The sequence below is a fragment of the Lepidochelys kempii genome, chromosome 3 (assembly GCF_965140285.1).
Source record: "Lepidochelys kempii isolate rLepKem1 chromosome 3, rLepKem1.hap1, whole genome shotgun sequence".
In the NCBI taxonomy this organism is placed as follows: Eukaryota; Metazoa; Chordata; order Testudines; family Cheloniidae; genus Lepidochelys; species Lepidochelys kempii.
In genome coordinates this window covers 60442286-60455870 of record NC_136382.1, presented here as the reverse complement: position 1 = coordinate 60455870, position 13585 = coordinate 60442286, and the positions used below count along the sequence as shown (strand labels likewise).

General features: G+C 37.8%; 1 protein-coding gene across 1 annotated transcript in view; it reads left to right on the top strand.

The window, feature by feature from the left end:
- COL12A1 (collagen type XII alpha 1 chain) overlaps nucleotides 1–13585 on the top strand; it is a 130396-nt gene that overhangs the window by 13555 nt on the left and 103256 nt on the right. The window contains 10 exon segments of the mRNA XM_073336466.2: nucleotides 615–731; nucleotides 2726–2869; nucleotides 3433–3492; nucleotides 5009–5272; nucleotides 5434–5598; nucleotides 6051–6224; nucleotides 6920–7210; nucleotides 7445–8047; nucleotides 9392–9664; nucleotides 12355–12627. Coding sequence (XP_073192567.2) covers nucleotides 615–731; nucleotides 2726–2869; nucleotides 3433–3492; nucleotides 5009–5272; nucleotides 5434–5598; nucleotides 6051–6224; nucleotides 6920–7210; nucleotides 7445–8047; nucleotides 9392–9664; nucleotides 12355–12627 — 2364 coding nt within the window.

Sequence of the window (13585 nt, the reverse complement as noted above, 5' to 3'; positions counted from 1 at the left end):
GAAACATGAAAATGCTCAACCTTTTTCTGTATTATTAAAATCTATTTTTCTTTATCTCTGCCAAGTTTTCAGATTTAGTGAAATATAATTGGTAAGAAATATGAGTATGCAGAGACCATTTAAAAAAGATGATCAATTCTTTGATCTCCTATGGAAAAGAGTACTGTATTGATGTTCTAAACGATCTCACGGTGTTGTAAGCAGGTTGTGATTTGGCATGCTTGTACGATCTGCACCCAGCATGTACAAAAAATCCTTTAATGGTTATGTGACATGTTTGCATATGTGGTTATTATCTGTGAACTCATTGTACATGTATCCAAATGTGTTTTCTATTGTGCTTGATTTTGCTGGCCATTCTTGAATGACTTGGCAACTCAAGAAACAAATGTTTTGTGCTGTCCTTTGTAATGCGTATGCTCTCTGATGTTTTGTCATATTTCGTCAGCTTTTATTTTACTCTTTTTTCCAACAACATATCTTTATATTTGTTGGAAACAAATTTATGCAAAGACAATCTTAGTAAGCTTTGCTCAGCATTATTATTTTATTTATTAAGATGATGGTAGCTTGTTCTGTTTAGTAAACGTTTCTCTGATGTAAATCTTTTTCAGTTAATCCACCGTCAGACTTGAATTTTACAATGATAGATGAACACACTGTTCGAATGTCATGGACAAGACCACCTGATGCAATAGAGGGGTACAGGGTAACAGTGGTCCCTACAACTGGTAAGATTTTGTTTTATAAAGTCAGATGATCTAGCACCACAACATTTGTTTTGGTTTTGTGAAATCTATTAAAACTGATTTTTGTGTAAGTGTCGAAATGAGGTGTGAGGATATATGTTAACGCCCTCATTTTTACAGGTAAGATTGTGCCTTGTCCTTACGCAGCTCCATAGAGGTGTAGGAGGGTGCAAGGGTTTCCCCTCTCTTGTGTGGCCTGTGTTAGGGCTACTTGCATTGTAGCTTCAGCGCTTTGAGATGCGCAAGGATTGTGCTCTAGATGCTTCTCCCTTGGTATGGAGGGGCAGGAAGTAGGTGAAGTCAGGACTCTACTTCCTCCTCCTATGTGCTGGCTGGTCACATTGCTGGAGTATGTTGCACCTCCTAAAGAGGAGGTGTAAATTTCTGTCCCTCAAGGAAAATAGGGACTTCCTGGGAGAGCGGGCCTATACTACCCCTGGCTGCATGATGCAGGCAGATAGCAAAATCTAGCCTCTGTGTTCTGCCACCTGTTTGGGTCCTTCACTCACTGTTAATCTCTTCAGCAGTTTAGTTTTGTAGCAGTCCCTCTTCTAAAACACTTTTGGAGGCCCAATCTTGTAAACTGGGATTTTCAAAGGGCCTAAGGGATTTAGGGACCCAAATCCCATTGAAAGTCATTTGAAAATCCTGGCTGCGAAACCTTATTCATTCCAGTGAGCTCTTACTCTCGTGAGTAGTCTCACTAAAGTCAGTGATACTTCTTACATCCATAAGGGTCTGCAGGGTTGGGCCCTGGAATCCTGTTGTTAGTGTAGAAAGTTTACCCACTATTTCATTTCCCTAAGATATACATAATCTTGCATAGTTCTGAATACTTTCAGCTGCTGTTAACTTAAATGGGAATTGAGAGCGCTATGCACTTCTAAGGAGACACTATGCAGGATCAGGTCCAAATGTTCTAGGCTTGACTAGTGAATACTCATTGATGTTGATTAGGTTTACAGAACTTTTTCTTAAACACATAGCCCATTGTCAAAAATAGTTACGGGATGACATACATTGATGGTAGATAGGTGACGAAGTTCTGCTACTATTGCTTCTAGCTGTATAGCGGGAAAGGTAATGTCCACTGCTGATAATCTTTTTAATGGTGTCTGATTCCTGGAAATCCTGTTTCAGCTGTTATCCCAATGTAAATCAGGCGTAATTCCCAATGACCTTAGTGTAAAACTGATGAATTCAGAATCAGATCCAGACATTTTTTTTAACCAAAACTGACTCTATAAACGGTGTGTCTCTGAGTTTCCTCTGCCTTGACCCTTAACAAGTGCGGAGTGAATATAAAATTCTACTAAATCCAAATGACAAGATTTCTCATGCTAATTCTCCACAGATGTTGGTAGCTACTCATGGTGCAAGGCAGTTGAGAATCAGGCCCAGTGTTTGCATATCTACAGTAGTATTAGAAATACCAATTTGGAAACATGTCTCTTCTGCCTTAATTTTACATATTGGAAAACTGAAAACAGTCCTCTATTAAAAATATCATAGCTTAAATAACATAGAAGTACCCTATACCAACCATGTGCTTTTTCTAGGGAAAATATTGTGCATCTCTCTTAAGGTAAAATATTGGGGTCACATCTCATCTCATTTATCCCAGTGTAAATCATTTGTAACTCAACTACAATCACTGGAGTTATACCCGTGTAAAACTGATATGAGGTTAGACTCAGACCCACTATGTAAACTGATTTTCTAAATGACAGCTAATTTTATTGTACACATGTTTGGTTTTAAAATTGATGAGTAAATAAAATGCTTTATTGGACGCAGTTTTGTATGTCCTTTGCAACTAGGTGTTTCAGGAAGGCAAACAACTGTTTTAAAATTTTATTTACAGCCTGTGGGCAGATAGCTCTTTCTACTGTGTTTTCAGATTATGAAAAACTCATCATTATTATTATTGCGTTTAGACCCTTTGTGTTAAATGTGCTTTGTATGTTGTATTGCAGATGGACCTACTAAAGAATTTACCCTTGCACCTAGTACTACCCATACTATACTGTCAGATCTTACACCTGATACAGAATATGTTGTGACAATAGCTTCATATGATGACAGAGAAGAGAGTCTACCTGTCTTTGGCCAGCTTACAAGTAAGTACACATAAAAAAGTTAGACATAGCTGAATAAAGTAACTGAAGTGGCTATATAATATTTGGGTTATAGGACCAAATTCTGGCTTGGTGCCAATTGGCCAACAAAAGCTCATTGCATATCTATAGCCTGGCCATCTGTGGCCCACGAGCAGCCTTTTCCCCATTATGCTTTGTTTCTGGCTTTGCCACAGATTTCTCATATAATCACAAGCATGTTACTTAACCACAGTTTGCCTGTCTGTAAGATGCGGATAATATTATTTACCTGATTTACAGGGTATTGCAAAGGTCAATTATTAAACACTTTAGGATAGAAGGTATAGTGTGAGCACAAGGAATTTTTAATTATTTATGTATTGGCCTTAACTCTAATGCTGTCAAATCAGTGTCCAGGAATTGTACTTGTAAACTGCACGTTCTGAGAGAGGCACACAACAAATCTTGTTGACATATCTCCTTCTCACCTTGTTTTTCTTGACTTTTACAAAATGTAACCTACAGTCAACTGACAATTTCTGGTTTCCCTTCCACTAATCCTGTTTATGTTGTGGTTTGTTTAGTTCAGACAGGTGTTCCAGTTAGTCCAGAGGACAAGAAGCCTGACCAGATTCAGATTCAAAGTACGTTTTTTGTCTTCCATCTTATGTGACATTTTAGAGGTAACTAAAGGTTTGATCCAAAACCCAGTTAAGCCAGTGCAAAGTCTCCCAAAGGGCTTTGGATCAGATGATAAAGTCAAATCCTGTGCCTATGTTGTTTAGCAGTAAGGTTGTACTAACATGTAATCTGGCTGTGTGTGCTGGGCTGACCAAAGTTGAGGAGGGTCTGAAAATCTGCCACCTCTCTATGGGAAAGAGGTGAAAATCTGAGCTGAGCACCAGGGATTTCACACAAATAAACTCACATCCTCTGAGCATATCTCAGCCCTTTAATAAATGTCTCCCTGCTGAGGACACACAGAGTTGCAGAAAAAACCTATACTGCTGCCATGTGGGGATAAGAGTGGGGGCGGGAGAGAAGAGCGGTATCAGAATTAATTCTTTCCCAGCATCAAATCCTTCTACAACATCATATATTGGGGGTGTGCACTGCTGCAGGAGCTGTGTGTCTCCCTTTGTAACTACTGATCACTACAGGACAAGGTGCTCTTTGACCCCAGCCTGAGCTCCTGATGGACAGTTCCATTTTGGAGCTGCCAGTTGGAAGGCCCCTGTTGAAGGTGTGCAGCTCCATTCGGTTTCTCCAACCAAAACTTGCCATCAGGAGCTCAGGCTGCACATGCTCAGTGCCTCTCCAATGTCATCCCTTAGTTCCCAGGTAGAGAGAGACTGTGACACCACTTCTGGGCAGTGGAAGAGCAGGTGTTACGTAGCCACTTCTGAGGCTGGCTTCCTCCATTAGCACACAAATAGTTCTTTGTGGCTTCAAAGTCTAGTTGGGGTGCATGGCTTTGGTAGGTCTTGTGCTGCAACTGGACAAAGCCCATGATTTGGCCCTCAGGGACAAATTCTTCCTACAGATATGCAGATCTCCTTTTGACATCAGTGGGAGATTTGTATATATGCAAAGGCACATTTGGCCACAAGCAACTGCGTGTTGATTCAAATTAGACCCATTAATTAATAGGTCTAATTTATAAAAGTTATAAAATGTTTAACAGGGGTGTGTGATTTTTTGCATAGATGATCAATGTGTCATACAAAAAAGGAGTATGTCATTTCCAAAATCACATTTTAACACATTTTACAAATACTATATTAGTGGTTTAGTAAAGTTATTTTCCACCAAAAGCATTGAATATTTTGTGCAGTATTTACTATTTCGGCCCCAATGCTTATCAGTGTTATTGTAATTAATTTCTTTCAACTGTTCTCTGTTTCTGGAATGTCCTCCCAGTAGATATGTCACTAAAGCTAGGTGAACGGTGTCCAACCCAAGTAAGATATTTCAAATAAGGATTTTAATCCGTTTAATTTCTGTTTGGCTTGGCTTCTACTTGTTAGATTTCTGTTGTTCATTTTTAACTGACAGCTTTTGTCTATGGTATGGGATAGTGAAAGTGTTTGGAGATATTGACATGTAAGTGATCTGTCATTGTTCTGTGAAGAGATTTGTGTTGTTTTTAATATGTTTCAGAATGTTCCGTCAGTGCACTGACAGATTTAGTTTTTCTTGTGGATGGCTCGTGGAGTGTGGGGAGAAGTAACTTCAGATATATTTTGGACTTCATCGGCACTCTTGTATCGGCTTTTGACATTGGGGAAGAAAAGACACGAATTGGAGTTGTTCAGTACAGTACTGATACAAGAACTGAGTTCAGCTTAAATCAGTATTTCAGAAGGAATGATCTTCTTAATGCAATTAAAAGAATACCTTACAAAGGTGGCAATACAATGACAGGTACAGATTTTAGCTCTTTGATAACATATGAAAGCTAAAAGTTGAGGGAAAAACTTCCCCCAAAGTTTGTTTGTATAGCATTTTATTTTACAGCTGAAATTCTATTTAAATCCTAGTTCACTCATACCTAAGAAAAGCACAGAACATTTTGTTGTTTTTAGGTGAAGCTATTGATTATCTGATTAGGAATGCATTCACTGAATCTGCTGGAGCAAGAAAAGGCACTCCTAAAATAGCAATCATCATTACCGACGGAAAATCTCAAGATGAAGTTGAAATTCCTGCAAGAGAGCTTCGCAACCTAGGAGTTGAAGTCTTCTCCTTGGGTATATCAGTTATTCATTAATTATTGTTACTATTTAATATTGTGGGTAAATTTAATGCTAATTAAAGTGTGGCATTAACATTCTAATAGCACTAGCTTGATTCATGCATTTTACAGGCTAGGGGTGTTCAATGCATGGTACCTGAGACTGGCCCTTTGGTCTCTCCTGAACAGAGAGTCCCAGCTGTGCCAAACTGTGTGGTAATTTTTCTAACGTGTCCAGATGGAGACTAGGATGTGACTGACAAACTCAGTTTGACATATGACCTCATTAAGTAAAAGTCTACTGCATTAACCCACAGCTTTAATTAAGTTTTAGTAATTAAGTTGTTAGTAATTACAGAGCTTAACCTGCATCAGCTTTATTCCAAGATGCTTTAAAATTTTAAAAATACACTTACAAAGATCTAAATGTTATACACATAATATGGTCTCATCTCTCATAACTTTTAGGAGTCAAAGCAGCAGATGCAAAAGAACTGAAACTAATGGCATCTCAGCCATCCTTGAAGCATGTTTTTAACGTGGCAAATTTTGACGGAATAGTGGATATACAGAATGAAATAATCTCACAAGTGTGCTCAGGTGTTGATGAACAGCTGGGTGAATTGATTAGTGGAGAAGAAGGTGAGACCTTTTACAAAAGTTTATTGTTAACTGGAATGTACCTGATATGTGTTTTTAATGTGATGATCCATGCTTATTTTGATAGTTCCATCAATTTTATAATCTGCCATTAGTATATGGAAGACATGTTTCCAGCTGTATAGATTTAAACAGCAGCAGATTAGAACACATGCGGTTGACTGGATTTGAAATATCCCATTGAAGTCCATAACTCCAAATAGTTATGTTGCCTCTAGGGTTATCAAATCCTGAGAACATAACACTTTAGACCACATGGTGGAAAATATGTTGAAGGGAGAATTCACTTGAAAAAACACACATGTGAAGGGCATGAATCATGCCCTATTGTCTCACTGGTTATGCAGGGCAAGGCAGCTTGGGTTAAGGGGCAGAAGATATGGTTTGGCAAGGATCCATGGGTAAAGACTGAAGACTGTTGAAACCAAATAGTTCTCAAGCTATAACCTCGCACTTTCTATGCCCCTTCAAGATTCCAAAAACTGCCCCTTCTAGACAATGACAGAGTAGACTGTTCTATTTCTGTGGTTTCCTGCAGATGCCTTTATTCATTCAAACCTTCTGATGTGTTTCCGGGAAATAGAGAGGGAAAGGGAAAGGGAAAAAATCTGCTCATTATTGTATTTGATTGTATTTCATTGTATTTGATCTTTTTGGATTTGTTTTTAATTTTTCAGCTGTGGAGCCTCCTTCAAACCTAGTGGCTGCCCAAATCTCATCAAAATCGATTAGAGTCACTTGGGATCCATCAGCTAGCCAAATAACAGGCTACAGGGTGCAATTCTTTCCAATGATAGCAGGAGCCAAACAGCACGTGTTGAGTGTTGGTCCTCAAACTACTGCTTTAAATGTCCGAGATCTTTCTCCAGAAACAGAGTACCAGATTAATGTATATGCAATGAAAGGATTGGCACCCAGTGAGCCAATTACGATAATGGAAAAAACACAGCCAGTCAAAGTTCAAGTGGGTAAGTTATCGATATGGTTCTGATATTGTAGCTCTTTTTTTATACTTCTAAATATCTCTCTTAATAAAAGGCCTTCAGTTACTGGAAGACATAGTTTTAGTTAATGGAATTAGTTTAACCAAAGACCAGCATCGTTTAGTGTTTATAAGTGATGAGTCAGCTGATTACAGATGCAGCTGCAATAGAAGTGCCTTGACTATTGGCTTTTATACTGGTAATTTTTTCTCTTTACAGAATGCTCCCGTGGTGTGGATGTAAAAGCTGATATTGTGCTTTTAGTGGATGGCTCCTACAGCATTGGTATCGCCAATTTTGTTAAAGTAAGAGCCTTTTTGGAAGTGTTAGTTAAAAGCTTTGAGGTTTCACCTCAAAAAGTACAAATAAGTCTTGTCCAGTACAGCAGGGATCCCTATACGGAGTTTTATTTGAACAGATACAACAAAATTGAAGATGTAATTCAGGCTATTAACACCTTCCCCTACAGAGGTGGATCTACAAACACAGGCAAAGCGATGACCTATGTGAGGGAGAAAGTATTTGTTATCAACAGAGGATCAAGACCAAATGTACCAAGGGTCATGATTCTTATTACTGATGGAAAATCGTCAGATGCCTTTAAAGAGCCAGCCATAAAATTGAGGGAGTCAGATGTAGAGATATTTGCAGTTGGTGTTAAGGATGCAGTACGTACAGAATTGGAAGCAATTGCTTCACTGCCTGCTGAAACCCATGTGTACACAGTGGAAGATTTTGATGCTTTCCAAAGAATATCATTTGAACTTACACAGTCTGTCTGCCTACGAATTGAGCAGGAACTGGCTGCTATAAGGAAGAAAAGTAAGTAATTATCAATACTTAGAGAAATCTTAAAAAAAAAAGCAATGAAAATAGTCTGAGCCAAATTTGATTCTCAGTTACGTTTATTTAACTCCCTTGTTGTCAATGAAAATGTCCAGGTATAAATGAGGGCATAATCTGTTTATGTGTTTTTAGCTAAAGTGATACAATCAAAACATAAAATAACTCCAAATAATTAGCTAAGTGGACTTGATTCTTCACTTCATTACACCATTGGCTTCCATGGAACAATGCTGATTTAAAGTAATTTAGGATTTGACCGATTATTTTAAACTTAATTAAAAACACTGGGAAAAAAACAATTATTTTATGAAAAGAAGAAAATTAACTGGGAAATACGACCCCCCCCCGCAGATGTTTAAGATGACATTAAAGTTGGAGGGCCAGATTTACAATGATGTAAATCTAGAATGACTTCAGTGGAGTTACTTTGCTTTTACACAGGAGTCACAGAGTTTAAAATATGTCCTCAGGAGTAAAAAATTACTTGCCATTGTCACTGTAAATTCTTCTGTGGTTATATTTAAAAGAGTTTAGAAAGTCACCAGCTTCACAAATTTCAGGGTAAGAGTGAGAAATCCTTCATGACATTAACCTGGCTCACAGCATTCAAAAACCTGAAGGAATTTTTCATCCGCTGCTACATCCTGTGCCTTACAATTTTTGTATTTCAAAGGGACACTGAAGGTGGATAAGCCCAGCATATGAAAACCCCAGACTCTTTAAAAATAAGCCTTTGTTTCAGAATACCTTTGAGATCACGAAACTTTTACGTTGGAGGGCTCAAACCCCTAACAGCCCCACTGGTAGGCTAGCTAAGCCAACCAAAACTAGCTGAGGACTTCAGGTTTATGTTTGTGCCTCAGGTCATTTCATTTACTCCCCTTTCAGGATCCATTCTTGTAAGAGTGTTGAAATTCTGTTAATTTCATTTGTGTGATAGTGCGCCGATAAAGTGAGGATGCACTGTTGTCCCTGAGGGAACACGAGAGAGAAAGAAAGAACCCAGCTTGATTCTCAGATTTCACCTTAAGTTTTCAGGGCTGGCAGTAACAAATGTCAACTTTTTAATTGAACCTAGGACACCTGAGGTGGAAAACATCAAGTTGGTGTTTCTACTGATTGTCATATTGTTTAAGACAACTCAGAGATCATCATAGAATTTTATGTATTCATGAGTGAGAATGACAAACAAGCATAGATGCATATCAGAAAATATTTATTGAATCAAAGAAATCAGCTGACTGCAGGAAATGTTTTTGAGTGATTTTGAAGGCGTTTTTAAGTATTTTATTGTAACATGTGGCTTTTTTTAAAAAACAGGTTATTTACCTGCCCGTAATTTGGCCTTTTCTGAGGTAAAGTCCAACAGTTTCAAAGTGAATTGGTCTCCAGCTGGACCTGAGGTTTTGTCCTATCTTATTAAATATAAAGTAGCTGCTGGTGGAGAAGAATTCCTTGTTTCAGTGCCGGCTTCAAGTACTAGCTCAGTTCTCACCCATTTACTTCCTGAAACTCCTTATGCAGTGAGTGTGATTGCAGAGTATGAAGATGGTGATGGTCCTTCCTTGGATGGGGAAGAAACGACTTTAGAAGGTACTCTTCCTATTATGCTCAGCCAGAAACATGTTATGTATTTAAGTAACAATCTGCTTTATTGAGAGAACTTGTGTATGTGGAATACCAACCTAATGCTGAGAGATGGCACTGGTATGTGGGATGAGAATGAGCATTATTGTTTCCCAGTGCCTTGACTAAAGGTGTAAAATTCCAATACAGAACAAGTATTAGATTTAAGATTGTGTTTTATTTCCCTTAAGTTTGCTGGATACTGTGTTTTCTCTGACGTTCAGAGGCTGCTTTTCCAATAGAGAGTATGGTGGTATGAATAAATTAAATAACAAAAAAAGTATAACGTGAACACACACTAGTTAAGTTTCGGAGTAGCAGCCGTGTTAGTCTGTATCCGCAAAAAGAAAAGGAGTACTTGCGGCACCTTAGCGACTAACAGTCCGATCCAGCAAATTCATTGGGACTACTCACATGCTTAAAGTTAAGCATATACTTAAGTGGTTTGCTGCATCTAGGTCTTTTAACTTGGGTTTATAGAAAAAAGGTTATATGGCTAGAATAAACAAATCTATTCTCCAGATGGGAACTTCTTAATAGCAGGACTTAATGGGCCTGACACCATATTAGACTATCATGGGAGTTTTCTGTGAGAACCGTCTGCAAGATTTCGCCTATTTTAAGGAGTAACATTACAGTTAATTAATTTTTTTTACCCCTATAGTTAGTTATTCAATTCAATTTAATCTAGCTAGGCTATTAAGCTGTACTCATTACTTTCCATTATTTCTAGTTCACCCTATAATCTTCGACCTCGTATTCCAGAAGATTCTAGGGTGAACTACACGAACAAAGGAAATAGCATTAATAGTCTGTTGATGTATTTTCCTTAGTATTGATTAAAATATGTGTTTATTTATAAAATGGCTTGGATTGAGGGAACAGTCCAATTCGGACGATTTTGGCCCACATCCTCAAATGTATTTAGACACCTAACTTAATTTGAGATGAATGGGAGTTGAGGATCTGCACTTTCATCCTTTATGTGTTTGTATACATAATCTCACTGTACCTGCACAGATCATAATGTTTTAGCCACATGTAACTCTCCCTTAGGAAATCATCTGCTTCAAATGGCTGCTTGGCTGATACTATCCACAGTTCATAAATCATAGAAATGTAGGGCTGAAATGTGAAGAACTGGGGAAACAGCAGCTTTAACAAAAATTTCAGACATGTCAGAAATACACTCCATATTGTGACTGATAGTGCATTTTAAAATATTCATCATTTTGATCTGATAAAATCCTGCCATTTTTGAGAAGCCACTAATGCCATGTAAATGCAAATAGTTCTGCATGCTGAGTTGCTAGCAGCTTGGGTTGCACAGCTGGTTTCTTGATAGTTGATTTGGGCTTTAGGCTGCTACAGAGTTTTAAATCCTATACTGTATTTATGGTCAATTGAAAAAATAAGTTTTTTTTTTAAAGGAAATGTTTTTTGTTCAACTTTCAAACAGATCTTTAATTGAATAACAAAGAACAATATTTCTGGTGTAATGATGTTCAAATTTGTTGAGGAAGTTTACCTTCATATGGTTAGTGAACACTCAAGAGCAAATGTTGTCCTCAAATGCATGTGAATAAACTCCCATTGACTGCTGGGCAACATATGATATAATTTGGCCCAAAGTATGTGGCAAAGGATTAAATTCTGCCCTGTTTCATCTAGCCAAACCAGCTGAATGGTCTCAGCGGAAGCCATAATTTTCGTCAGGAGCAGGCTAAGTTAAAAAGCAGGCCTTAGTTTTTCTTATCTTCCAGGATAACGAGTGATTTTCTGTCTTGAGGGGAGCAGCCTAATTCATAAACATTTTAAATCGTCAATAAATGAAAAATTCATATAAATGCTGAGAATTTAGCTTATAAGAGCTCCAATATTTTCAATATTTTTCCTGATTACTACATTAGATGGCTTTTCAAAATCTGGTGTGTGCATATGTGTAGTTAAGTGCATCTGACACTCATCAGTGAATGGGGATGGCACAGAAGTAAATACCCACAATCAGTGAAATGTGTGCAGAAAAAAAACCTTTATTAGGCAACCTATTGTTTTAAAAAAATGTCCCAGAGTATACCTAAATGTACTGAGTACAGCTCTACTCTACCTTTATTAGAAGGCTACTTCTGTTCAACAGCTACTTTGGCAGATCCTTGAGTGGTTACATAAATCAGCAAACATTGATGCAGTTTAAGTTGTAGCTCTGGTTCTAAATTTTCAAAAGCAACTCATAATTTTTGCTGCCTGACTTGATAAGACCGTAAGAATGGCCATACTTTTTGCATCAGACCAATGGTCCATCTATGCCAGTATCCTGTCTTTCGACTGTGGACAGTGCCAGATGCTTCGGAGGGAATGAACAGAACAGGGCAATTTACTGAGCGATCCATCCCCTGTTTTCCTGTCGCCTTGTGGCAGTCAGAGGAAGATACACATTAAAGGGGCCTGATTTTCAGAAAGTGCTGTGTACTAGTTCTCTGAAACACCAAGTCCTTGTAAGGTGTCTCAAATTGGCCATCCAAAATTAGAAGCCTAGAAAAATAACTAGTCACTTTTTGAAAATGTAGGCCCTGGTCTTGGTAAGTGGGATGAACTAATGAAGTTGGTTCTCTGATTGAAGGCAAATGTTTGCAAATTATATTTGTGTTTGTTTGCAGTTATAGGGGCTCCTCGAAACTTAATGATAACAGATGAAACTACTGATAGCTTTAAGGTTGGCTGGACGCCAGCTCCAGGAAATGTTCTAAGGTATAGGGTTGCATACAGGCCAGTGACTGGAAGAGAGAGGAAACAAGTAACTGTCCCAGCAAATGAAAGATCAACTACGTTACTGAACTTGACTCCTGATACAAGATATGAAGTTTATGTTATTCCTGAGTATCTGTCTGGGCCTGGAAATTCATTGAATGGATATGCAAAAACTGAAGAAGGTATGTAATAAATAACAGGCTTGTAGTGTGGCTTGAGAAGAAGGTTGTGCACGTCGATATCTTTTTTATTTTCAGTATGTGTAACTTGGATGTTCCTTTCTCTTTTTTCTTGTTACAGCAGGATGAATGGGGTGTTTTAGAATCACGCAAGTTTAATTGAGAAACAATTTAATATAACAACATCCCAAATTCTAATCAAGAATCTTTGGATTTTGCCTTTTGTATACATTTTTGAATCTGTAACTCCTAAACATGTTGATGTGCCTTGGGCAAAATGCCCACGTATGTGTCAGGCAAAGAAAATAAGACTTCTGAATTGTCTGTTACAAAAATGTTTCAACTTGAAAGGTTTAAACTCAAACGAAGTATGTATAAACCTAAAAATTGTTCATGTAATATCCTTATAGGTGACACATCTTTTATCTACTGTCAGCAAGTTGCTTATTTAGGGATTAATCCAGCATCCATTAAAATCAGTGATAGTCTTTACATTGAATTCAAGAACTGTTGGATTGGGCTCTTAATGTTTATGCAACGTTAAAACGTTACAAAAATAAAGATCAAATTTTGATTGCTGAATGGAAACTGGTTTATGACTGGTTAATTGTTACTGTAGGCCTCTATATTGTCAGTGTTTTGGATTTTTTCAGCTGTAGACTGTCTGTCAACTGAAGCTCCAAAAGCTCAATTTCAATGTAAAACTTTAATTTCTGGCACAATTTGCAGTTTATTCTTAATGAGAAGCAAAGAACTGATGAGCTAAGCTACCAATATCTCTAGCTGAGCCCCTTGTGCCTAGACATAGTAGCACATATGATCTACTAATAGAGTTCCACAACATCAGATGATGATGCTACATAATCAAGGTGGTTCCTTTGTAAATTTTAGTGCCCTAATACAAGTGATTATAAATTCTCCAGGGCACAGATTATTTTTTACTCTCTGATGGTATGTCACC